The sequence below is a fragment of the Drosophila navojoa genome, chromosome X (genome assembly GCF_054131105.1).
Source record: "Drosophila navojoa isolate 15081-1374.11 chromosome X, UAZ_NAV_1.0, whole genome shotgun sequence".
Taxonomy (NCBI): domain Eukaryota; kingdom Metazoa; phylum Arthropoda; class Insecta; order Diptera; family Drosophilidae; genus Drosophila; species Drosophila navojoa.
Genome location: NC_142895.1, coordinates 11,337,180 through 11,364,470, shown reverse-complemented (window position 1 = coordinate 11,364,470; position 27,291 = coordinate 11,337,180). Strand labels below are relative to the sequence as shown.

General features: G+C 44.1%; 1 protein-coding gene across 1 annotated transcript; it reads right to left on the bottom strand.

Annotated features, from left to right (window-relative positions):
* Window positions 1-425: 425 nt before the first annotated feature.
* Window positions 426-27,095, bottom strand: Vsx1 (Visual system homeobox 1). Its single transcript, XM_089263826.1, has 3 exons — window positions 25,719-27,095; window positions 7,920-8,683; window positions 426-1,674 (listed from the first exon to the last, which is right to left on the bottom strand). Exons 1-3 carry the CDS (start codon window positions 26,305-26,307, stop codon window positions 493-495), a joined length of 2,535 nt encoding a protein of 844 aa, XP_089119952.1. The 5' UTR covers window positions 26,308-27,095; the 3' UTR covers window positions 426-492.
* Between the last annotated feature and the right edge of the window lie 196 nt (window positions 27,096-27,291).

The following is a 27,291-nucleotide window of genomic DNA, read 5'->3' as shown; positions in this document are numbered from 1 at the left end:
TTAAATCACATTTAGCATATTTTTTTTTTGTTTTTGTTTTTGTTTTTTCTGTTTTTGTGTAACTTTTGCTTAAATTTACTTTTTTTTGCATTTTTTTTTATTCTTTTTTTTTTTTTTTGAATAATTTAATATTTACATGATGTCAAAAAAAAAAAATTAAATTTATTAATAATATTTGTATGTGTATTTGTTAGATGAATGCAATTTTTTTTTATTATGTTGTCTTTTTTTGTTGTTAATTTTTTTTTTTTTAGTTGTTGCGTTTCTTAGGTATATGAAAAAAATTTGTTATCGAGTTAAATATATCGATATACATATTAATTAGATTAAATTAATTAGATTTATGCTTAGAAAATTAACATTGCCGTCTGCTCCTGCTACTGCTGCCACTCCTCCACCCCCTCCTGCTCCTGCTGCTGCTCAATAAATATCTCTCGCTCTCCCTCTCCCTCTCTGTTTCTCTCTTTAGAATAAGACATCGATGTACATATTTCATCTGCTGCCGCCCTCCGTGCCGCCTGCCCCGCCCATCGCACCGCCGCCGTTCAGGTGCTCCTGCTTGACCTTGAGCAGCAGCTGCTGATGCGCCAGCGTTTGCGCCTCGTCCTCGTCGTCGCAGATGTCGATTTCGCCATCGGCGTCCGCATCCCCATCGATATCCGCAACGTTGTCGGCCTCCGCATCGACATCCGCATCGACATCCGCATCGCAGTCCTTCTCCATATCCTCGTCCTCGTCGATCTCCTCGTCCGGCTCCGACTCGGCCACAGCAACGGCGGCGACAGCAGCAGCGGCCGCCGCGTTGCGTGCATTCGCGGCAGCAGCGACGGCCGCAGCGGCAGCAGCCGCAGCCACCGCTGCCTCAGCATAGCCAGCGGTGCCATGGTGGTGCATATGCATCGCATGCTGCACCACCGCCGCCTGCTGCTGCTGCTGCTGCTGCTCGGCCAGCTGCTGCTGCTGCTGCTGTTGCTGTTGCTGCTGTTGCTGCTGCTGTTGTTGCTGCTGCTGCTGCTGCTGCTGTAGCTGCTGCAGGTGATGCAGATGCTGCTGCTGGTTGTATGGGTGGTGCTGCTGCCCAGTGGCTGCTGCGGCCGCCGCCTGGCCATGGTGATGATGGTGATGGTGCATGCCCGCGTGCATTGCCGCTGCGGCGGCGGCAGCGGCTGCCGCATCGCCGTGGTGCTGGTGGGCCGCGGCGGCGGCCGCTGCAGCCGCGTTCGCCGCTGCGATGTGGGCGTGCGCGTGGGCATGGGCGTGCGCATGGGCAGCGGCCGCATGGGCATGGGCATGGGCGTGCTTCGACTGCTTGTTGCCGCCCGCTGACGGCGGCGGCGGCGCATCGAACAGCAGACGCGATATCGAGAAGCTGGAGATGGGCGAGTTGTGGGTGCTGCCCGCCGAGTAGGAGGTGTTCGTATCGTCCGAGGTGGGCGTCTCCCTGTCGCTCTCGTCGCTCTTCAGCAGCTCGGCGGCCTCCAGCGACTTCTTGTGCATGCCCAGCAGCCAGGGCGCCACCGACTCGTCCTCCTTGGCCGACTTGATGATTGTCTCCGGCAGCGGCAGCGAGTGCCGCACCATCGCCCCGTACAGCCCATACTCGGCCATCTTGGTGCTGTGGCCCCAGCACTTTTCGGTCTTGCGCCACTTGGCTCGACGGTTCTGGTACCACACCTGCAATAATCACAGAGAGAGGGAGAGAGAGAGAAGAGACTTTATTAGCAAAGTGATTCTCCAGTGGGTGTAAGAGAGAGGCAAGACTTTTGCTTGAGGCATATGAGATTTATTGGATTGATTTGGGTAGAAGTTAGGTAAAGAGGCACGGCTGAGAGTGCATTCTAGATTGATCCATCAATCAGTCAATCATTAGTCAAGAAAGCCATAAATCGTTAAATTACTTTATTTTTCTGATAAAGACTCTCAGTCAGCTAATCAGTCTGTCCATTGACAAACTAGCCAGCCAATTAGTCAATCAGCCAGCCGATTGGTCAATCATGCATCAATCAGTGCGTAAATCAATCACTGTCAATCATACATACAATTTACTGCTCAATGCAGATTGTCAATCAATCAGTTCAGTCAACCACAAAGCAGTTCAATCACAGTCAATCACTCAATCAATCAAACTTTTAAGTCGTTTAACAATTAAGAATAGTCAACTCATTAATCTAGCAACCCATCAATCACAGTCAGTCAATCAGGTAGTTGATCAATCACAATCAATCAATCAGTGTGTACTTTAAAGAGATAGTCTTTCAGCCAGTCAATCAATCTATTCATTAATCAGTAATAAACATCGATTCTCAGCTTAAATCATAACTCAATAAGTTATTCAATCAGCTAACCAGATGGCATTTCAATCACAGTCAATCACAGTCAATCAGTCTATCAGTGAATCAATTAAAGTCACTTAAGCAATCTTGTAGTACATCAATCAGAGTCCATCAATCAATTACTCTGGTAGTACATCAATCAGAGTCCATCAATCAATTTTCCTGGTAGTTCATCAATCACAGTCAATCAGTCTGGCAATGAATCAACTAAATTCACTTAAGCAATCTTGTAGTACATCAATCAGAGTCCATCAATCAATTTTCCTGGTAGTTCATCAATCACAGTCAGTCAATCAGTCAATTAGTCAATCAATGGCATTTCAATAACAATCATTAGATGAATCTGCTTCATCAGTCAATCAGTTGGCTAACTCTATCAATCAGTCAGTCAGTCTGTCTGTCCTTCAATCAATGCGAACCTCAGCTAATCCTTGCCCCAGCTGGGATTATCCCAATTCTCAGCTAAACAAATAGCGAAAATTTCATTAGCGCAAATGCGATAATTAAGCATAAATAGCAGAAGCTAAGCCGCTCTCACAAAAGCTGATGTATGTATGCAAAGCTATATACATATATACTTATATATATATATGTATATGTACATATATATATGAGACACTCAACTACAACTCAAAGTGCAGCAGAGCAGCCAAAACTAATTAAATTAAACAACAGCAATGACAATAACAACATCTATTAGCTGTCGTGGGCTGCTGCTGCTGCTGGGTGGGCGTGGCAGTGTCTATTTTGTTGTTTGTTTGAGGCCTCCATCCAGAGCCTGAGCCGCTGCCACTTGTCACGCAGCAGCTCGCTCAGCCCTAGCTGCCACGCCCCTGCAGCCAACACGCGCTGCTCCTGCTCCTGCTGCTGCTGCTGCTGCTGCTACTCCTGCTCCTGCTGAAGTACTTATTAGTGCCACGAAATGTTGCAAGCAGCTTTGCTTTCGTTTTGCTTTGCTGCTGTTAAACGGTCAATTTTCAATTTTCACAGACAACTTGTAAAGTGGGCGGGTGTGTGTGTGTGTGTGTGTGTGTTTGCTGTGTGTGTGTGTGCGTGTGTCCCTTGGGACAACTTAATCTTCTGTTGTGAAATGTTCAAGCTTTCCCAGGGTAGATAGCAACGCTCTAACTCTAGCAGACTCTCTCTGCTCCCCCTCCTCTACCCGCTCTCCCCCCCCTCTCTCTATCTCTCTTGCTGTCTGTGTCCTGCTGCAATTCTCTGTGGACCATAAAAATAGAAGTCGACGGCGGTCGCATTAAATCCGCCTGCCACGCGGCTCGCTGTCTCTAGCCAAAAGCGAGGGTATTCCTACTTCAATTGCTACAATTGTTGTTGTTGTTGTTGTTGCTGGTGTGATGTCAACATTTGCATTTACAGTTGTTTAGCCGTGTTTGCCGGCTGCACTTGAGAGTTCGGCCAGCAGCGGCAAACATGGCAAATTAAATCTGCTTGAGTTGACAACACTTAAACAACCACCCCCACCGCCCGCCGCCGCCCTCAGTGGGCGGGGTTGAACTCAATCAGTGTGGCTAATGCGTTGATAAATGTCTTTTTAAAATGCGCCTAGTTCGTGCAACTTGTTTTTGTGCTGCCACAATGTATCACAAAAAAAAAGAGAGAGAGAGAGGAAGAGGAAGCAGAAAACTGTGAAAAAAGGTGGGCAGAGGGCGGGGTGCTGAGCGGGTCGATTGGTAATGATATAATGCGTTTGGGATTGCGACAAATGCTAACAAGTGCGGCAAGCATTTGATTTAATCATCTGTTAGTTATGCCCTGCCACAGGATACCCTGTAAAGGGCACAGCTGGGGTAGCTTGAAATGCAGCTGGGCAGAGGCAAAGGAAATGATGGGAAAAGCAGATAAGATGGTAGCTCTAGCTCTTCTATATACTAAATGGTTAAACTCTTTGTAATACCCTGTAATTGACAAGCATACTGAAAGAGAGCTTCACACACTTTTTGTTCAATTATAACCTACATATATTTCGCAACTTGTCTACAGACATATAAACATACATATTTCACATACATATTAAAAGCAGTTACGCAGTATCTATTAGTCGTGCTGCCCTTTTGAGGCAGCGCACGCCAAAAGAGAGGGGGGGAAGAAGTGAGGGAATGCAAATAGCAATTTGTGTAATGCTTTTGTTTCACAGCCATAACCTGCTTTGTTTAAATGTTAATTACATAATTATGCATAATCATTTGTGGCACACACTATTTCGCCCAGTGTATGTATGTGTGTGCGAGAGGGTGTGTATTAACAGCTCATTAAAAACGCAGCGAAAATGCAAAAATTACGGGACGGACGGTGTAAAGTGTATAATTAATGTGCAAACGCGGCTGAGCACTGCAAATTATGCAAAAAAAAAATTTACAGCAAGAGAAAAAAGAGAAGAAATATACAAAAATTATAATGAAATGCAAAACATTTGTAACACTTTTGATTAGAAAGGGCCGACAGCATAATCAAGGAAAAGCCAGCAGCAGCAGCCAAATGAAGGGAAAGTCAAGGCAAATAAGAGAAAATGGGAGAGCGAGCTCTGCTCTCTTATCGATCACAACATATCGATAACTGACTGCTTGAACAGCTCTTTTCTTAATCAAGGAGTGCGCGCCTCTGTCTGTGTGTGTGTGTGTGTATTAGAGTAGGCGAAATTGTTGGTGCTTGAGCGATTTGTTTGGAGAGTTGCCTCATTGTGCCTCAGCTGGGCAATTGCAACAGGCGGTTGAGTGCATGGCTGAATGCAATTTGCGGCTTTAATGCATTTGCAATTTGTTTGCATTGTTTTTATTTTTTTGTGTTTAATGTTTTTCATACGCTTCTGCTAAAGTGTACTTAAAACTGTGGACGAGAGCGTGTTGAAATTAGCAAAATGAAACAATGAGCCAGCCAGTCAGCCTGCCAGCCAGCAACGGCACAAATGGAGCAGTCGAACGGAACTGAGTCACTGAGCCTGAGAGCCAATTGCAGAGTATGTGTGCATGTGTGTGTGTGTGTGTAACAATGATGTGGTGTCATGCATCTGCCATCCTTGTCGTGCCATCCATTTCGTGCACACTCGTAGACACCAGGCGACGAGCGAGGCGCAGCCGAACAGAGCGTTGCACCCGACAAAGTGGCTAATCGTCACTGCAAAGCTCATTAGCGGCAGTTAGCTAAAAACATTCTCGACACTATTGTCGCCTGTCAGTTTCGTTCACTTTTGACAGCGCGCAAATTTCGTTAATTCCCGTTACACACAGGCAAAGGCCAGAAGGCCATTGCCGAACAACAGCCAGACAGAGAGAGGCTGAGCGCGAGAGAGCAATGCGAGAGGCGACAGATTGCATGCGAGCGAGCGAGCGAGAAAATATGGTTCGCTCGGCCATGCTTCTTGCTTCTTTACAGCTATGTGCAAAAATAAGCTGACAGCGACACAGAAAGGCAGAGAAAAAAAAAACAACAGCAACAACAAGAACAGGGGCGAAAATGCACACACGCATAGTGAGAGTGGCAGCGGAACGCACATACAAAATGGAATGCAATTAAAAACGGCAGGCAAAAAAACAAAAACAATCCACAACGAGAACGAGAACAAGAACGAGAACGAACGCCGCGAAAGCGAAGCGAACTTTTAATGGTGGCTTCGATTTGTTGTTGTTGCTGCTGCAGTTGTCTGCATGTATTTGCATGGCTGCCATTGTCGACATTGTGAGCTGCGCCGCCCCTCCGCCTCGCCTTCACGGCAGCCCCTTCAAAATTGCACTCATCGTCAGTCGCATTTCGCATTCGTCGTATCCTTGGCTCTTGTCGTCGTGTCGTCGTGCTGTTGCTAATGATTGCCTCGCCGCCGAGTGCCAAAGACCCAAAAATCCCCTCTCTCTCGCTCTTCCTATCTTTCGCCTCACTCTCTCTCTCTCTCTCTCTCTCCCTCCCTCCCTCCCTCTCCGCGCTCGCACACATTGTGCTTGCAGCGGCAGTCACTCAACAATCTCCCGTTGCCATTCCCGAACGCTTTTTTTTTCAAGCTGTGCGCAGACTGCGCCATATTTGCACTTAATTGAAGTGCGTGCGTGTGTGTGTGTGTGTGTGAGTGAGCGTGCATGTGTGTGTGTGTGCTTCATGTTACTTGCGCGCGTATTACGTATTATTTTTTAAGCCAATTGTGCTTGTTAATTTGATTTGCGCATACAAACACACGCACACATACACACACACACATACAAAGCAATGCACTCACTCTACAGGCGAAAAAGTGAACGTCAGCCATTTGGTTACTGACTTGTTGGGCTTTCATTTGATGCTGCTGAGTGCTGCATGCCTCCTCCTTTTGCTTCTCCTGCCTCTGCTCCTCCCCCTGCCAGCAGCCGTCTCCCTACCACAGACTCTGTCACTTCTTTTATCATTGCCCTGGTCGCCCAACCCAGCCTCCAAGTTTGCCTCGCCCCTTAAGTGGGCCTCACAAGCAGCCGCAACAGCAACAGCTGCCATTACCCCCCTCCTCTCTAACCTAACGAATTCCCCTCGCTTGGCGCCATCTTGCGGCTTATCAAGTGGCCCAAAATGTGTGTGGACGAGGCAGAAAGAGCGCGAGAGAGAGGGAGATGGCATGCAACTTCAGATTAGACTTTAGACTAATAAAGAGATCTGTATTATTATTATATTATTTTTGTATTCCTGATTATTTTTTGAATTCTTTTCTTTCCCTTTCATTCATGTATTTATTTATAGCTGAAAAATTATCTAGTAATTTACTTCAAAAGGGACTGCAAAGGGGAATTAAGATGTGCATCTGCATAGAGCTTATCTCTGATGTGTATACAGACTATCTTTGTAGAATCTGCAATCTGGAATCAAAGTCTATACGAATTTCTCTGCAGATTCGTAATGCTATATAAATTTGAGAGTGAAACTCTTCTGGGCAGAGTGTGCCTTGAGTACTTTTGTATATGGATATGGACAATCTTGAGTGGGTCTGTCTCTCTCTCTCTCTCCCTCCTCCTCTCTCCCCATATATGTATGTGCATATGTACAATATTCTTAACGGCTTTTCAAGCAACCCTTTTGAAGAGGCTGCCGAGCCGCAATTACTCGCGCTGCAAGCTCATCCATCGCAAGTGTTGCAAAGTGAAAGTGTTGCAAGGAGCCCGAAGTTGTGGGGGCTCTCTGTGCGTTCGCACTTCGCTCGATCGCTGTCGCATTTTTCCAATTTGCGAATACTTTTGATGCGTTTGGAGTGTCGACGGGTGCCGATGGCCACGTTTTCTTACTTCATTTCGAATTGTTCGCGCGAGTGTGTGTGCACTCGTAATTATGTAATCAGTGTGCCTCATTATGTGCCCCGCTACCGCCCTCTCCCTTTGTCTCTCTCGTTCCACTGCTGCAGCACTGGCAACAAATCGAAGCAGCAGCTGCCTCGGATTGCTCCCAGCCGCGTCTCCCGGCCGTAAAATGAATAACAGAACAGAAACCAGAATTTTACGAGCGCCCATCAAATCGAACGCCATTGGCGCCAATCACACGTGCCACGTGCCGCACTGCAGCTGCAACGTGCTACGTGCCACATGCTACATGTCACATGCTACCTGCTCAGCTCTCTCTCACCTGTATGCGATCCTCGGCCAGTCCCGTTTTCATGGACAGCAGCTCCCGTGCACTGACATCCGGATAGTGGGCCTCCTTGAAGGCCTTCTCCAGCTCCTCCAGCTGGCTGCTGGTGAATATGGTGCGTCCGTGTCGTCGCTTGTTCTTCTTCTTGCCACCGGGCCCGCTGCCGCCGGGGCCGACGAGCACATCGCCGCCGCCATGGCCGGCGAGCAGGCCATTCGGATTGGCCGCCGCGCCAGCTGCCGCGCCCAGGAAGGCCGCCTCATGCCCGTGATGCACATGCCCATGGCCATGGCCATGCCCATGAACGTGGGCGTGGGCGTGCACATGATGCGCCGCATGAGCGTGATGCGCATGATGAGCGGCCGCTGCGGCAGCGGCATGATGATGTGCCGCTGCTGCTGCAGCTGCCGCATGCTGATGGGCGGCCAAAGCGGCATGATGATGCGGCGGCTGCTGCTGCTGCTGCTGTTGCTGCTGCTGCTGCTGCAGCGCATTCGATGTGGAGGAGGAGGATGTGGCGCTCGAAGCGGAGCTAGCGCTGGCAGCATTGCCGTTGTTGTTGTTGCTGCTGCTGCTGCTGCTGTTGTTGTTGTTGTTGCTGTTGCTGCTGCTGCTACCGCTGCCATTGCCATTGGCCGGACCCGCGGACAGCTCGACGGCAGCGAGAGCCGCCGCATTCGATTTACTTGGCGACTGCTCATCGCCGCTGGCATTGGCCAAGCTGTTGGCATACTCCTGACCACGTGCGGCCGCTTGTTCTGCAAGAAGAAGACAAAGAAGAAGAAGAGCAGAGTGTTAGCAATATGTAAGATGCATTGCATGCAGCAACAGCTGACGCAGACATTCCGAACACATGTTTAATCACACAATCGCAATTCACAAGCCACAATAAACACGCCAATCCCAATCCCAATGCCAATCCCAATCCCATTTCCTTTAAATGCTTGACAATAGAGCATGTCATACGAGCATCCTGGCTTCAATAGAAAAAAAATGAAAGAGAAACTATGTGTGCGTGTGTGTGTGTGTGTATCTGTAGACTATTCCTTGGCAGCTAGATTTTTTGCACACGATATGCGACAGCTGGAAAATTGTTCCATGCTCGCTTGCCTCTCATTCAAAGGCGCGCAGATTTTGACAAGTTGCCAGGATTTATTCAAATGTCAGCGAAGGGTTAAGCGCACGTTCTCGTGTCCCTTTGCCTCTCCCTCCCTCTCTCTCTCCCTCTCTTTCTCTGGCTGGGCTTCTTAGAAAATGTTGCCACAAAATATTTTCTTTAGCCAGTTTTGTTTTTTGGCTTTTCATGGTGCTCAAGGGAAACGTTAAGGGCGCAACTGCAATCGGGTCTAGCGAATCATCAAGATGGTTTCTCTCCCTCTCTCCCTCTCTCTCTCTCTCTCAGTGTGTGTGTTGTGTTTCGTGTGCGCTTTGTTTTGACAATTAGGGTGTTAGGGTGTTAAGTGGTTTAGCCCTTTTTTCGTCTTTCTTTCGTTTTAGGTCTCAAATTAAACGGGAATCGGCTTAGGCGTGTCGCACGGGGCGTTCTATTGTGATAACACACACACGAACATTCTCACTGGCAATGTTGCTCTCACTTTACACCATCAGCGAAATTAGTTTCCGGGCCACTCGAATCGAGTCGACTTATCTCAGCTAAACTTTGGAATTGATTCCAATAATATCTAACAGTTCTTAAGTTACCACTTATTATAATATATATTGATTGTTAGCTAGGGGTTTATAGACTAGAGACTAGAGACTAGGACTAGAGACTAGAGACTAGAGACTAGAGACTAGAGACTAGAGACTAGAGACTAGAGACTAGAGACTAGAGACTAGAGACTAGAGACTAGAGACTAGAGACTAGAGACTAGAGACTAGAGACTAGAGACTAGAGACTAGAGACTAGAGACTAGAGACTAGAGACTAGAGACTAGAGACTAGAGACTAAAGACTAGAGACTAGAGACTAGAGACTAGAAACTAGAGACTAGAGACTAGAGACTAGAGACTAGAGACTAGAGACTAGAGACGAGAGACGAGAGACGAGAGACGAGAGACGAGAGACGAGAGACGAGAGACGAGAGACGAGAGACGAGAGACTAGAGACTAAAGACTAGAGACTAGAGACTAGAGACTAGAGACTAGAGACTAGAGACTAGAGACTAGAGACTAGAGACTAGAGACTAAAGACTAGAGACTAGAGACTAGAGACTAGAAACTAGAAACTAGAGACTAGAGACTAGAGACTAGAGACTAGAGACTAAAGACTAGAGACTAGAGACTAGAGACTAGAAACTAGAGACTAGAGACTAGAGACTAGAGACTAGAGACTAGAGACTAGAGACTAGAGACTAGAGACTAGAGACGAGAGACGAGAGACGAGAGACGAGAGACGAGAGACGAGAGACGAGAGACGAGAGACGAGAGACGAGAGACGAGAGACTAGAGACTAGAGACTAGAGACTAGAGACGAGAGACGAGAGACGAGAGACGAGAGACTAGAGACTAGAGACTAGAGACTAGAGACTAGAGACTAGAGACGAGAGACTAGAGACCAGAGACTATTCATCTATAATTCTGATAGATTCATAATCTAGCTAAACTATTAGCTATGTTGTTTGGTTTCAAAGGATTATAAAGATGTTACTTCAAGCTAAATCTAGACAAAGTATACGTTTTATCATAGATGCAAGGATACGGTTGAGTTTATAGTTCATATCACTAGCACATAGCCCCAAAGTTGCTTTCACTGCAAAGTAACTACTATATGATATTATGATACTACATGATGTTATGATAATATTATACCATGATAGATCCTACTCAATAGCTGCTATATATTATAATATTCCTACACAGTTGCAGTATATATGTATATGGAAATCTAAATTGTAAACAAAGTTTCATTGGGCTCAAGTAGTTCAGTGCAGAGCAACATATAGATATACATATGTACATATGTATCTACTTTCCATTAAGCTTAACTAATAATTTCTGCTAAAAATATTATAATAAGCTACTAAATATTATGAAATAAATAATAAAAATAAATATAAATTAAATAATAATAATAAAAATATTATAATAAGCTACACAAGGCTTTAAAAAATGAGGCAAAAAAAAAAAACTGTTTGTCTAGCGCTCAAGGGGAGCCTCGAAGCGGCGAGAACTTTGCTCAGTTGTAGTCAATGTTGTTGTTGTTGCTTGTTGTTGTTGCTTGTTGTTGTTGTTGTTGTTGTTGTTGTTGTTGTTGTTGTCATGCGGCTGTGATTGTTTTTTATTGCCTGGCTACTTTGGCGGGCACAATTAGACACACATCAATTAACAATTAGCTAAACGACAGCTGCCCAATGTCCAGTTGTTGTTGTTGTTGGCCCCGCACACACACACACACACACACACACACAAACACACACACATTTACTTATAAATAGCTGAGCAATAATAATGCCTCCGCCCACTTGTTGAGCATCGCATGAAAGCTGTGCATGTGTGTGTGTGTCTATGACTGTCTGCATGTGTGTGTGTGTGTGTGTGACGAGACCAGCCTAGCTGAGGAGGGTCCGCTTTGCTTGGCACGGTTAGCCACTTTGGTCAGCTATCGATGTCGGCTGCTGTTCGCCTTGTTGAGTCTTGTTCGCGACCTGTCCCGTCCGCTAGCTGCCTCCCGCTCGCACTCGCACACTCTGCAGCTGTCTCTGTCTCTCTCTCTCTCTCCCTCTGGGCGACTAATTCAATTTGCTGCTGCTGCTGCTGCTGCTGTTGTTCGGTCTGCCGTTTGCTCAATGAATCGGCGCCATGAGTTGCTTGATTTTCTGTCATGCGATATTTTTTTGCGGTGTCCCCTTGCGGCTGTTGCCCCCCCTCACCCACTCGCAATGTCTCTCTCCCTCTCCCTCTCTCTCTGTGCATTTGCTGGCTTGCCTTTCACTTCATTTTCATTTCCATTTTCATTTTCCGCCTAAATTAATTTGATATTGAAGTTCGCATCTTTTTCGCTCAACCATTGTAATCTATACCTAGCTGCAGACAGACCGTCTCCTGCCTACCTCCCTCCCTCCCTCTCTCTCCCTCTATCTCTCTCTCTCTCTTTGTGCATTCCTGCCAGTTCGTCCTGTCCAGTTTTGGCCACTTCAGTGGCTCCTTTGTGCGTTAATTAAATGTTCAATTAAGCAATTTTCCTGTTGCCGTCGCTGGCTTTGTTCTGCTCGGTTATCGATATCTTTCTACCTACTTTATGAATTCACATTAACTGCCTGACCCATGGGCGTCTATAATGGGATAATTTGCCAATTTGTTTGTGGTAAGGGGGGGGGCGCCGGAGTGGAGTGTTGGGGTGGGGGCTGTATGTGTGGCATTCTTAGGAAACTATTTACTCTTGTTTAGTATCGATAATTGCTTTCTTAAGTGGCAAGCATATATGTAGTTGATAGATGTGTTTTACGACCGATACATATATATATATGCAAGTTCAAAAATCAGTAAATATGGTTTACATTCATTACTGAGCGTTATATTCTAGTAAATTTTCTATTGATATATTTTACACCTAAATATCGATAGCTATTTATATCTAGCTTATTATCGATATATTTCGAATAACAGAATGCCGTTAAGTCTTTTATTTACTGCTGTAATAGGAATGGTTAATTTTGAATTAGAGGTATCGCTCACTACAATAAAAGCCTGCTATCGATAGTTATCGATTAATCAAACTTACATTTTCTATACATTACGATAACAATCTCAATACACTCATGGACACACACACAATAGACACAATGCTATGCTCAGCCTCATTCCTAACCCGTCTATCGATACTTATCGACAGCTTGACTATGTTTTATATACGTATATCACATATACCAGTTCTATTGCTCATTTCTTGCTAATTCACACTCAAAGACTCTTTCCATTCAGTCCATCTGTCTATCGATAATTATCGATATTGCCAATTTTGTTCGCTCCACACTCAATGCATAGAATCTATCGCTCACCACTCAATTACATTTAAGAGTAGCTAGCTAAGCCAGCACATTTCGCTTGTTATTTTGTTATTGGCCTTGCTACTCGCATTCGTCAGTCAGTGGGAAGGAGAGGCCCCAGTACACCCCATTGTATAAGCACTTCAGACGGCAGCTTAGCTTAGCTGGCAATGTGCCACAAGGCTGCGCCTAGTTGTGACTCGTTTAGAGACGACGACGACGACGACGAAATGTAAAATTACCAATAAAGTCAAATTGAAATTGCCAGACATATTAATAAAAGCCACGACCAGGAAGGCGCTGCTTGGCGCTCGCGTGGGAGAGCGGGAGGGGGGGCGTGGCTGGGTAAGAGTGTTGCGTAGACAACGCGATTTAACAAATGGGCCGCGCGGGTGCCACAAAATACAAAAAAAAAAAGAAACGGAATGAAAGAAAAACGTAAACTAGACCAAGGTAGAGTCGACGGGCGGTAGAGTCAGAGCCGCGGCAAGAAAATAAAATAAAAGCGCGATTTTCACTTGGCAATGCTCAGCGTGGATATTTTTGCTTTTAATTTTATATCGCTGACTACCTTGACGGGGGTGGCTGGGTCTGGCTTGGGGCTGGCGGGAGGGGGGTAGGGCGGCGAACGGTGCTGCAAAGTGGTAGAAGGAAATTTCTGTTGACAGGAAATACACTCGAAATTGGCAATTTTGCATTTACGTTAATAATACTCGAGCGTATTTACTACTTACACTTAGTAGGGGTAGTGCTAGGGGTTGACGGGCTGGAGGGTGGCTCTGTGTGTGTGTGCGCGCGCGTGTGTGTGTGTGTGGGTGCGTGGGTGCGTGGGCGTTGCCAAGCTGCTGTCTAGGCGAAAAATGGGGCCACATTTGTAGCAGCACCAGCTCCAGTTCCAACTTGGCGTATTTCTTAGCTAGGGGTAGGGGCAGCGGCAGGCGGGGGGATGTTCTTTCTCAAGCATAGCTGAGCCAATATGACGCGCAATTATTTGTAATGGAGACGTAAATAAGTTGAAGAAGCAAAGTGGCAACAACGACAAAGTGGGCAAAGGCAACGGCAACGGCAACGGCAACGGCTGTGGGGGGTCGGGGGTTGTTGGGGGTATGGGGTTTGTATATGTAGTCAGTCTGTGCGTCTGGCGGTGGGTGGTTAAGTTTTTTAGTTGTTTGCTGCTTGGGGGTTGCTTGCGTGGTGCGTACGAGTGGGTGGCTGGCGGCTGTGTGGTTGGGTGGTGCTCTGTTTTTGGGGTTGGCCGGAGACAATTTTCGGGCCGGCGAGCTGGGGCAGGGGGATGGCCGCTCCCCCCCTGCTGTTAGCTCGTTAACTCAATTTGCGCGCTGCGTATCTGTGTGTGTGTGTGTGTGTGTGTGTTTTTTTTCGCTTGTAATAAATACGAAAAAGCGGCAGGCGGTAGGCGGTGGGCGGTGGGCGGTGGGCTGATATTCCCGTTGTTTTTTCCAAGATGGCGGGCAAACGCCGTAAGACTGAGAGAGAGAGAGAGAGTGAGTGAGACGGGGCGAGAGACAGAGTTGGGTGAAATGAAATTTGCTTTTTTGGCAACTTTTTGGGGGAAACTGACAGGAAGAAGAGGCAGCAGAAAGAAAGAAAGAAAAAAGGAAAAAAATATGTAACACAGAGAGAACTTTTTGCTGCTGGCCATTTGTAAGGGCTAAATTTAAATGGGGGATTATTTTAAGATAGTTGGCAGCTAGACGGTTTTTGTTTTATTTTTAGCAGCGCCCCGGCAGGGTTGCCATACTTGTTTCATTTGACATTTTCAGCATTTCAGGAAGTTTAGATTGAAATGAAAGTGTTGCTAGGAACTGACTTTCTTCTAGTAAAAGAAAAGTTAAGGCTTTCCCTGGAAGTGAATTCCTTCTAGTAAGAGTAAAGTTAAGGCTTTTTCAATTTCCCGGTTAGTTTTGCATTCTCTCCTATGTACTTAATTCTCTGATTATACAGGAATGTCTTTCATAGCTAATGATGGCATCTTCTACGCTTTTTAGGAATTAACTTTAGACTGAAATGATATTGTTGCTTGGAGCTGATTCTCCTCTGGTAAAAGGGTACTTCATTCCTATTTCCCGGTTAGTTTTGCAGTTTTCTCTTATGTTTTCGTTTCTACAGGGCTGCCATATGTTGCAAAATGTGCCTTCTCAACAATGTTATATGGCCTGATGCTATTTAGTATTCATTCTAAGTAAGAAATAAGCTTTGGTAAGACTGTCCAGGGTTGCCAAACTAGCTGAACTTGAACCTATTGGCCGGAAGGAGGGCATCAGAGTATTTGATAGACCTTCAGGTATATATATTATTTGTCTAGTCTCCTATAAAACTTAGGAATCAAGTAAATATATGTCTAGGGTTGCCGTATAGCCTTTAGGCTGTTCCAGTTTGAAGCGTTGAGTGGTATAATGTCTAGACAAAAGACGTTGAGCAAGTTCATAGTTCGTATTAATAGTTTGCTTTGCCCGAGTTGCCACATTTGCATACAATTTACGTCCATCTCTCTCTCTCTCTCGCTCTCTCTCTCTCTCTCTCTCTCTCTTTCCCCCTTTGTCTTTCATCTTATCCAATCACTAATTTGCCTAGGCAACAATTGTTTGCATTTCCCCGTAGGGAATTCAGGACAATTGCTGCAAAGTAGTGTTGCCACACAGCCTCATTAAAGCACACACACACACACCTTCACTCAAACACTCGACGATTGGGGCAGAAAAAGAGGACAAAGAATGCGAATCTAGTTAATCATAGTCACTAAGAAGCAAATCTGTATTGTTTAGCTACGTATGAATAGGCAGATGCTGTTCAAAGACGGTTGCGGCGTTGCCAGACTGCCGCTGGAGCATCCCTTTTGCAACTATACAAAGCACTCGCTTCGATATAAAATATCATTCGCCTGGCATTTGCCAAACCCCATTGTTGTTGCCACTCAGCTAACAATAACAACAACAGCAACAACAACAACAGCAACAGCAACAACAGCAACAACAACAATATAAATGGCAACAATCAGACAACTGTTTGCTGTTGCTGCTGCTGCTGCTGCTGTTGGTTCGTCTTTATGGGGCCGCGAGCTACACTTTTCCTGGGGTTTTGTGTTACGCTTATTTTCCAATTTCACTTTTTGCCATTGTCGTTGTCGTTGTTGTTGTTGTTGTTGTTTGGCTGTTGCCAGCACAAAGATTTTTGCTTGCCATTGATTTTGCTGCTGTGCTTAAATTTGCTTACAGCTAACAAACAGCCCCTAGCCCACCACCCCACCCCAGCGCCACCCCTTGAGCCCCGCGCGCTCAACCACTTGACCAGGCTTGGCAGCTAGTTGTTGTTGTTGTTGTTGCTGTTGTTGTTGCTATTGTTTTTTGCATTGTATTCGAGTTTTTTGTGCGCTTTCGTTTTGCTCGCATTTCTTCAACCATTTTGCGATTTGCTTTGCGCCGCTCATTTTGAACGCCAACTGCGACTGCGACGGCGACGGCGACAGCGACTGCGACGTCGACTGCGAGGCAGTGAAGCTTAAATGAAATAATTGGGTAGTTAGTGAGCTTTTCTGCCTCTTCAATGCGCACCGCCTCAGCGCAACCCAACCCCGCCCCCGCCCCCCAGTCGTCGCTCTGGGCTCTGCTCGCGCTGCCTAATCTGCGGCTGCCTTTTGCTCGTTGTTGTTGCTGCAAAATTTTGCTTTACTTTTGCATTCTTTTGCCTATTCAATTATTTATTTGCACTCGGGCACTTGAGGAAGCGGGCGAGAAAGAGACAGCAAGAGCGAGAGAGAGTGGGAGAGGGAGAGGGAGGGGAGAGCGAGATGGCTGTTGTCGCGTCAGGTGCTTAGCGAGCGGCAAAAAGGAAAAACAATTTTCTCATTTTCCAATTTCCCTTTTATTTTCTTATTTTTTGTTTACCTTTATTATAATTAGACTTTATTTTGCTTTAAGTTGTCTTGTTGTTGTTGTTGTTGTTGTGGGGCTGAGTGTGAAGTGGGCGTGGCAGTGTTGAAAAGACGCCGTGAAGCTTGTGCAAACAATGTGAAATCTGAAGATTTGGAAGTTATCGTTTATCGATTCTATTTGTATCGATAGGTTTGGCAAATAAAGGAATCGATTAATCAATATATGCAAAGAAGCTTTTATGGTTCTGGCATGTTTATATACAGACAGACTAAATAATCAGTTATCGATAAGTTGATCGATTAATTACTTTTCTTTTCTTTCTGCAGTTGATCAGCTTTAAACTTGATCCACATAGCGATTACTTCCATAACGATATCACTAACACAATGATGTGGAACACAAGCTATGGGTCGATAAATCGATAAACGATAACATTACTGTGCCCAGCATTGAAATGCATGGCAAATGAGCTGCCACGTAATCTATTTGTATCAATAAATGTGCGGCTATTAAACGTACAACGTACGGGCCATTTTCTTCGGCTTTTAGCACTCAGAGCCAGGAATCACAAACCAGGCCAAAAATTGTCTGTATTTGTTGCTTGTGTAAAATTCATTTGGCCATAAAACTGCTTGCCCATGCCCCCTATGGCGATACGTTGGCAACACAACAACAACAACAACAAACGTGATTCCCATACAAACGGGGCAACTAACTTGCAATAGAGAGAGATAGAGAGAGAGTGAGAGGGAGGGAGTGAGAGGAAGAGGGCGAGGCAACAACCCTTTTGTGGTCTTTGTCCACTTTGGGGGCGCGCAACGTTTTACAACACTGCAAATGCTGGCACGGAAATAGCGGTAAATATAAAAATACACAAACACACACACACACACACATACAGTTTAATGTGTCAGCTGTGACTGTATGTGTGTGTGTGTGTGTGTGTGTGTTCAAATATTTATTAACCCATCAACACATGCGGAAGTTTTTCGGCCGTTTCGTTTCGCATTACATTCAGAGCCAAGGCCCAGTTAACAGTTACATACTCCGACCCAAAAAACGCCCCCTCGCCCCGCCCCGCCCATTTTTTGGCACTGTGTGTTTGGTGGTAACAAATTCGTGTAGCGTTGCAAATTGCTGTCAACAGGGAAATTAATAAAAAGTCAAACGGTTTTTTAAAAGGCAACGCCACGCCTTTGCCCAGGACTCGACCTCGACACGACTCGACTTGACTCGACACGACTCGACTCGTTGCTCTGCATCACGCTGCTCTCGTCACTCGTCGGCACAAATGAAATAAAGTTCCCAAAAATAGATTAACATGTTTAATATTCAATTTGCGCACGCAACACGCTGCAAATCCTTGCGAGTCCCCTGCCTCGCCCTCACCCTCACCCTAACCCTCACCCTCACCCGGAGCCAAGCCGGCCACTCGAAGCACAAGACTCGATTATCATACGCCGTATTAGTCGTGGTAATTGCGAAAATAAGAACTTGCGGTAGATGCGTGGTTAATGCGTGATTAATGCGTGCTCAAGGCTCAAAAGTTATTTTCCAGACGACTTTTACTCCATATTGAAAATAGGTGTCATTACGCTTGGTAATGGTAATAGTGCTACCCTAGATATAAACTAGGAACAATTGAAATGCAAACTTAGAATAGATGCAATTTAATGCAGAGAGGAAAACTGCGAAAATGTCAGTTAACTTTCGATGAGAATTTATTTTAATTCTTTTCGAGAAAGGTTTTCAATTCATCTCTCAGGCTTATAGAAATCGTGCTGCTAGCTGTACGAAATTTCATCTGTCACTAGATTTCATACTACTTTAATATACATATATTTATCACACACTAAATAGTTAGATGTATACATAGAGAGAAAGAACGACAGATAGATATAAATAGATAGAGGAAATGAATGTTAGTAATATGGAAATGTGGATAGAAAGGCGAAAGGTAACTAGAAAAATGAATAGATAGATAGATGATAGATGGATAGGTTATAGGATAAGATAGGATAAGTGTGGACTCATAGATATGCATATAGATCGATAGATAAATGAATAAATAGATCGCAATTGGAATAGGCGACATTGAAAGGTACAAAGAATGATAGATCTATATATAGAGATTTCTACAGTTATCCCGAACAATAGGTGTATAAGTCAATAGTGATTAGTTAATGTATACATGTACATATGTAATATTTATACTATTATATACATACATATATGCAAATATATAAATGTTTGCTCTTGGTGGGCATTCAGGTGTGTAAAGTCCGCTTTTAGATAGTTTGATTCCCTACAGAAGGAACTTTCGCCTAATATCTATCATATAACTCTTTTTACATTCTTACGAACATTTCATGGGAAAGTATTAAGAAACTCATGTAATTGTCTTAAAGAATCTTTTCTGTAAAGTTGTCCAGCACTTTTTTTGCTTTCTGATCGAAAACCATTCAATTCATTGCACATTCCCATCTATCGAGGCTCTCAATTTCCTTCCCACTTTACTTGTCGAATCTGTCGCTACTTTCGATTCATTTATCATTTGAATATATTCACGCATTCACATCATTTTTAACACTTTCATCTATCTATCATCTTGTCTATGAGTCTGTATTCATTTCAGTTTCATATTCATATTCGATTCACTTTAATGATTCAAAGTTGACATCTCTCCCCTTGCTTATGCCGTGCCTAGAGTTCTTCTATATTCCTTACAGTGTTCTACTCATATTCACATTTGATTCACTCGAATGATTCATATTTGTTGCTTTTCAGCTAACTTTCGTTTCGCTTTGGTTCATTTGATTATCATTCGAATATATTCGAATTCATTTTCATCTATGAGTCATCTTGCCTATGAGTCTAGATTTCCTAGATTTTTATTCCTTTGATTCACTCGAATGATTCATATTTGTTGCTTTTCAGCTAATTTCCAATATTCTAATTCATTTTTATCTATTACCTTGCCTATGAGTCTATATTCATACTCCCATTTGGTTCACTCGAATGATTCATTTCTGTTGCTTTTTAGCTTAGTTTTTCGTTTGCCTTCATATTGATTCAGCTCTTGAGGCGAGTGTAACTTGTTCAGAGTCTTCTTCTATTTGCGCTTCGACTGCATTAATTGCCCTCATTTTTCGCAGTGTTGCAAAATGTGGCGAAAACTCGTTTCCGCCAGGTCTTCGCTGTTGCATCAAGTGGCGCCCATTGGCGACGCGAGGCAATGCCAAAGCGCAGCTTGGACGCAACTTTGGGCACTTTCCCAAAAAGCCAGGCACTCGTCGAGCTGGAGCTGGAGCTGGAGCTGGATCTCTGGGTTCGGGCCTCTGAGACTGTTTGCTACAAGGCTTTTAAATGCAAATCATGCAGAAATCATCTCGAGGCTTTCATCGAGTCTGGGCCGTCGAGGCTTAGGCTTAGGCTTAGGCTTGGGAACAAAGCCACTTAGAGAGAGCCAAGCCAAGCCGAGTCGAGCCTGGCCTAGGCCAACGAGTTGTCAGCCAGCGAGAGCTGTTTACACGCTCAGCAGCGAGCAGCACTGGGCACTGAGTGCTTCCTAGAAATAAATGACGACGACGAATCTGCAGCTGAAGTGGCTGCAACCTTTGGCTGATCATGCAGCGAGGCAGCGAGGCACCGAGGCAGGCAATTGTTGGGTAAAAGTCTGAAACGTAGTCGCACTCGAGGACGCTTGCCACTTGTTGTCATCAATTTGTTTCGGGCTCTGGGCTCTGGCCTCCGGCCTCTGCTCCGGCCGATGCCCAATTCCAATTTCAATTCCAATTGCCACAGTCGAGGCAACTGCAACTGTTTATGCAGCAGTTGAGTTGAGTTCCCCGGTTTCGGGGAAATTCTCTTCGCTTCGTTTCGTTTCGTTTTATTTTTCTCTCGCCTCATCCTCTCAATTTTTTTTTCGCCCCGAGTTTGTTTACGTTTCGGTTGTTTGCTTTGGTCCGGTTTTTCATGAAAACTGAACTTGCAGTTTTCCAATTAAAAACAAATTATTATCAAAATACCAAATGTTGCCTCTTAACCTCGATCGCTCTTTCTCTGTCGCTCTGGCTCTCGCTCTCTCCCTCTACTTTGGGCAACTCATTGTCACATAATTAACACTTGATATAGCAATTTTCTATACCAATTTTCCCAACAAATGTGCGAAAAACTATCGAATTACCTTTGTCCAAGCTGGCAGGAAATGCGCACTAGTTTCTAATATACTCTACTCTCTCGCTCTCTCTCTCTCTCTCTCTCTCTCTCTCTCTCTCTCTGTGTATTTCGGAAGTGCGGCTGGACGATAATATCACAAATATCTCCGCCCTTTTGCCACCCGATGCTTATCGCAACATTTTCATTTCAGATTTTTTAGGTTTTCCTTTCAGTTTTTCCCAATTTTCTTTTCTTTTTTGCGAAATTGGTGCGATTAATTTTTTGTGCGGTTCACTTTTGTGTTCTTTTTTTTTTTGTGAACACGCGTGGCAGATGCTAAAACATAATTGCAAAAGGACAACAAAAAACAAAAAAAAAAAGGGAGAAGGAAAAGGTAAGAAACCTGAAGAGCATAGCAGAAGGCAAAGATAAGGAGATTGAGAACAAGATATTTTACAAGTACAACAAGATTTTCGTTTTTACTAATTAAGCTAATGGAGATTATGCAAAAAGTTGGGGATTGTAGAATTAATATGGAGAAGAATATATTTTTAGCAATATATATAGAGCATGATATGATACATAGCCTAAAAACTGCTCAAGTAAAGACATATAGAGAGATACATATATTTATGGGTAGATAGACAAAATATTAAAAATAGTGATGATAAGAGATATATAATTGGATAGAAAATTTCTAAGATGCAGAAGCGATAAATATAAGCTGTATAATTGGTTGATAAATAGATAGATTCATAGAAAGATCGATAGATATGTGGATAGAGAGATAGAAGATAGGAGGTATATAAATGGAAGTAGTAAGGATATACATACCTGACATATAAATGGATATTAAATAGTCAGATTTATAAATAGAGAGAAGGAACGACAGATAGATATAGATAGATAGAGGAAATTAATGTTAGAAATTTATATATTTTGATGGAAAGGCGAAAGGTAACTAGATAAATGAATAGATAGATAGCTGATAGAGGGATAGGTATATGGCATAAGATAGGATAAGTATGGACTTATAGATATGTATATAGATTGATAGGTAAATGGTTAAATAGATCTCAATCGGAATAGATGTAGAGAATCATATGTAGATCTATATATAGAGATTTCTATAGCTAGGCCGATCAATGGATGGATAACTCATTTATTCTACTAATTGAACAAAGTTCTCAAAATCAGAATTCGATTAGAAAGGCCAGAGCACAAGTCTGACGCCTCTAATTGTATGCCATATATATACATTTATATACACATACATACATAAATATAAGTATATATACATCTACATTTATATACACTACATTTGCGATCGGGAAAAAAGCCCAATTACAGAACCAATTAGGGCGCAATTATGGGCCATTAAGCCAAATCCACTTACAATTTAAGCCTGAAAAAAAAAAACAGACTCAGGCAAAACAAAGAGCAGCAACAGCAGCAACAACAGCAACAACAACAACTACAACAACAATGACAACGACAACGACAACGAGTCGAGTGTGTTAGCCAGTTAGCCATTGCCTATTGCCCTTTTTTTTATTTTTGTGTACCTTTTTCTCAAGCTGTTTGTCGTCTTGGCCAAGCACAAATGTGTGAAAAATAGTTGCGGCCATTACATAAACAGCAGCAGGAGCGGGAGCGGGAGCAGGAGCAGCAGCAGCAGCTGCTGACAGCGATCCTCAGGTGAAGAGGCCAAGGTGCCCAGGCGCAAGTGTGAAGGAAAGCAGAAAAGAACAACATTGACGCAGCAAAGGACACACGCAGGCAACGCAGAGAGAGAGAGAGAGAGAGAGAGAGAGAGAGAGAGAGATGCAGGATATACATAGATATGGCTATAGTTGTGTAGGGGTCTCGCACTGGCATGACTTTCAAGTAAATATTTATTAAAATAAGCAGAAGTAGAAGAAAAACGACAACAGCTGCTGCTGCTCCTGCTACTCCTGCTGCTGCTGCTACTCCTGCTGCTGCTGCTCCTGCAAAGTATGCTCCACATTGTGCCGCTGGCATCGAGCTGCGTCCTGCTCAATGGCCACTCAAATTAAGGATAACAACGTGACAGACAGCAGCGAGCAGCGAGCAGCCAGCAGTCAGTGGAAAGTGGAAAGTAGAAAGTGGAAAGTGGCAATTTTACAGTTAAAGGATATGCCAAAGGCACAGCTCCTTTGGCTGCCTTTAGATGCGGCCTGCTGCTGCTGCTGCTGCGGCTTGCCACTCGACTCAATTTATTTTGTACACAACTAGCGGCTGCTCCTGCTCCCGCTCCTGCTGCTGCTCCTACTCCTGCTGCTGCTGCTGCTGCCCATTGTGCCAGCCATAGAAATAGGACAAGACTTTTGCCTTTTTTTTTCTCTCTCACTCTCACTCCGTCTCCTGCTTCTTGCAGCTCAGCTTCGCTCGCAGCGTTGGCAACACAACTACACTGAGCGAAACTGTGTTGTGCAAACACGGAAAATGTGACCCGAGAGCAAATAGCTGTAGCAGGAAAGGTCAACAACAACAACAACAACAACGAGGAAGAAGGCAGCAAAACAGTTGTAAAGTGTGAAAACTTAACAAATTAAATGTGCCTGTGTGTGTGTGTATGTATGTGTGTGTGTGTGTGAGTTAGTTGCGGTCAAAGGCAATTCAAATAAATGAGTGTGCAAGTATATATACAAGTGTGCGTGTGTGTGTGTGGGCGTGAGCAAATAAACTAACAAATGATATGGCCCAAAAAAAAAAAAAGGTGAACTTCATAAAATTGAATAGCAAATTAGATAGAAATAGAGAATGACGGCAAAGATAGCCCAAAATTAAAGTTAACAACCCATGAGAATGGGTGCGAGAGAGGGAGAGACTAAGTGCTTATAATAGAGATACTAAACACGTAATTGTAGAGCTAGAGAAAGGGATAGAGGGAGCCAGAGAGGGAGAGAGAGCGATAGCTATGAGGGAAAAGGGCTACGAATCGTTTGTCTTAATCTGAGCCAGTTTTCTATTAACTATAATGATTATGAATAATGATGATTCATAACAATCATAATTACGAAATATGCTAATAATACAGTCTTATAGGATCAAAGATATAATCAAATTTCTTATAATTTGATGGCGATCATAATTTCATTTTTTGGCTAACAAAATAGTCTATTATTTTCAGGACTTAATACAATTTATATTTGCAATCATGCTGTTCCTTAAATAGGTTATAAATTTTCAAATAATTTTCATTCATGTTTTTACTTCCATCTATATATATATTTTATATATTTTATACAATTCTCTATACTAATAAAATCGACTGCCTAACGAAGCTGATTTTCTTTGAATTGACAAACAAATTTATTATTTAAGTATATAATATATTTAGAAATTTTAATTAGCCAGCAATACGAATATTTTAATATCTGAAACTTTAGTCAATCATATTTCATATAACAATTACCTAGTATTTTTAAGATATATTAAAAAGTTTTTGAGAAAAATGCAATACCTAAAATCGTGTATAGGCAAAGGATTTAATTGTTTTTAATTAAATTTGTACTACCCAATAAAAAAGATTTCTATTTTAAGCTATCTCCTACTTCAATTATTATATAAAAAATATATTACCGTAAGCAAGAAATACAAGAAATAAGAAAACTATAGATATATATTAAATTACATAATATATAAATTAATATATATTATAAATCTGCTACATCTCAAGACATTGAGAAAGTTAGAAAAAAAATAGATGAATAAAAATTAATAATGATCCTAAAGTGTCTTAGACACAAAATCAAGGCTTTTTGAAAAATATATTGTAGAAAAATCAATTATCTCTCTAGTGATAAAAATAATGAATAGTCATATATGAATTCTATATCTATTGGTTAATCTATCCATCTCTCTATCTAATATCAACGATAATCACATTATTCCTATAATAATATCCATCTATCAATCTATAGACATAATGAGAAACAAATAAATAAATAACTGTAAGCCTAGCAAAAACTGCTAAATTTTTAATAGGCGCTTCAATTACATTTTTTTTATGCACATTTATCAAATAACATTTTTGCATAAGTTTTTCTTTGGAAAAAACGCGTATGGGAAGCTTTATTGGTAAACAACTGCCAATAGTTGCATTTGATTCCAATTGGAATGTAATTGAGCTTGCATAATTATGCACTTAATTAGCTTTGCACACACACACACACAAACAGACACACACGCATGCATTGGCAGCGCGTTTATCGATTGAAGTGCAAGATTTCACACTTCTCCTGATGAGCCACTCAACATGTGTGCGTGTGTGTGTGTGTGTGTGTGTGCGTGTGTGTGGCTGTTTGTCGATGTGTTATTAATAAGCTTCTGCCTTAACCCTAACTGCCTACCGCATAGCACCTGAGCCAACAGCCAGCTCCCAGCCCTCTCCCCGCACCGTTTCGTGTTTAATTTGTCGTTTTATTGTTTTAATTTTGCCTGCCCAGCGAGGCGAACAAACGCGGTCTGGCAACCCCTTTTTTTCGCTGTGGCGAATTCAAGCTTATTAGTTGCGCCTAAAGACAACAAGAGAGTGTCCCGTTCAGTTGGTTGCCTTCGTTGTGTGCCCTCTCCCTCTCCCCGTCCCTCTCGCACTTGCCTAAAACAAAAAGCTTTTTGTTCTTCGTTCTTCTTCTTGTGGTGCTTTCATTTCAATTAGCTCGAGTGTAGGCCTTTAAACTAACTGTAACTGCCACTGTTGCGCTCTCGCTCACACGTTCAGTCACTTACCTGCAAACTGGGCGCCGAAATGCTGCTGAAAGTGTCCGCGAAATTCGTGATGCGTGCTGAAGCCGGGCGGCAGGAAGCCGCGCAGATAGGCGGCCGCTGCCAGCGTCGTCATGTGATGGTGATGGGCGGCAGCCGCATTGGCTGGATCGGCGGCAGCGGCATAGCCGGCGGCTGCATAGAAATTCGCCGGATTGAATACGGGCAGTTGGCAGTGGGCGGCAGCGGCGGCGGCGGCAGCTGCAGCGGCCGCTGATAAACGCGTCACATCTGGCGAAATGGAGCGCGAATCTCGCGAGGGCTGCTCCAGCGGTTGGCCGCTGCTCACGGCTGACTGTTGCGGCGTATTCGCGTTCCTTGGTGGGGGCGTGGCGGCCGGCGAGAGGGGCGCCTCAATGGCGCTGGGCGTGGCAGCGGCAGCTGCCTGCGATGATTGTTGCTGTTGGTGTTGCTGCTGCTGCTGCTGTTGTTGTTGCTGCTGTTGTTGTTGTTGTTGCTGCTGCTGGTAGGCACCGACGCCGACACCGACACCGACGCCCAGGCCGAGGATCTCCTGTATGGCAAAGGGGGTTCGCAATTTGGTCGCTTGCATTTTGCCGTCGGTAAAAAGTTTTGTTCTGTTTACGGTTTATTGCACTTGTTCAGCTAACGGCTAACGGTTAACAGTTAACATAACTCACTCGAAGCGACAAACACAAAAAAAAATTTGACAGCAAACACACATGCACGCGCGCCAGCACACACACTGTCACACACACGACATGTGTGGCGACAAAAAAACGAGAAAAAAAAAATATATATATATAATAAGCACTCAATGCACGAAGATGTTCAAAATGTTTCCAATCCAATACAATCCAATTCGATTCGAGTTCGAAAAGTAGTTAGTTCGTGCGTGCGTGTGTATGGGAAACTTAACTGTTCTTTTCTTTGGGATAACACAAGTCGCGACAACACACACAAGAACAACAACGCCAGAGCAGCAGAGAGCTTTGCTTAGATGATGGCTGTGATACGCGAATGCGAATGTGAGTGTGTGCGTTTAACTGGACGTGGACGTCGTCGTCGTCGTCGTCTTCGTCTGTCGCCTGTGTCTTGTTGTTCTGGTTGTGTGTGGGCGCTGACCGTTTGCGTTCGGCGTGCACAACGTACGAAAACGAACTGAAACCAAAGCGCGCGCTGCACGCGAGCAAAAGCGTCACGTCAACGTCAACGGCGCTGTCGCTACCGCTGCCGCTGCCAGCGCCAGCTGCGACGTCAACGCCAACGCACGTCGAATGAACAACACACACGCCTTTACGTTCTTCTTGTTTTGCCGTCGCTCAGGGTAGCTTCAATTGCTTCGTCGCTGCTTGCCAAGTGTCGACTGAGGGTGTCGCTGGCTGAATGCTGCGAGTGCTGCTGCCTCTGCTGCCTCGTTTGCTACGCCATCTTTGCGCGAAAACGAGATGGCAGCACAGTCACTGCGCTAGCTGTTACGCTCACGCCTGCACCGCGCCAAGCAGCCGTTCCAATTGTAGGGGTAATGCGAGCAGCACAAAGGCTTGCTATCTCGCACGCACTCGCACATGCCGCC

What these genes read in the sequence shown, in the direction of transcription:
- Vsx1 (XM_089263826.1), bottom strand. Translation starts at nt 26,307, where the DNA reads ATGCAAGCGACCAAATTGCGAACCCCCTTTGCCATACAGGAGATCCTC. An exon ending in TTTCGGCGCCCAGTTTGCAG is followed by an intron (nt 8,684 to 25,718) that starts GTAAGTGACTGA and finishes TTCTTCTTGCAG; the next exon opens with AACAAGCGGCCGCACGTGGT. An exon ending in TGGCCGAGGATCGCATACAG is followed by an intron (nt 1,675 to 7,919) that starts GTGAGAGAGAGC and finishes TGATTATTGCAG; the next exon opens with GTGTGGTACCAGAACCGTCG.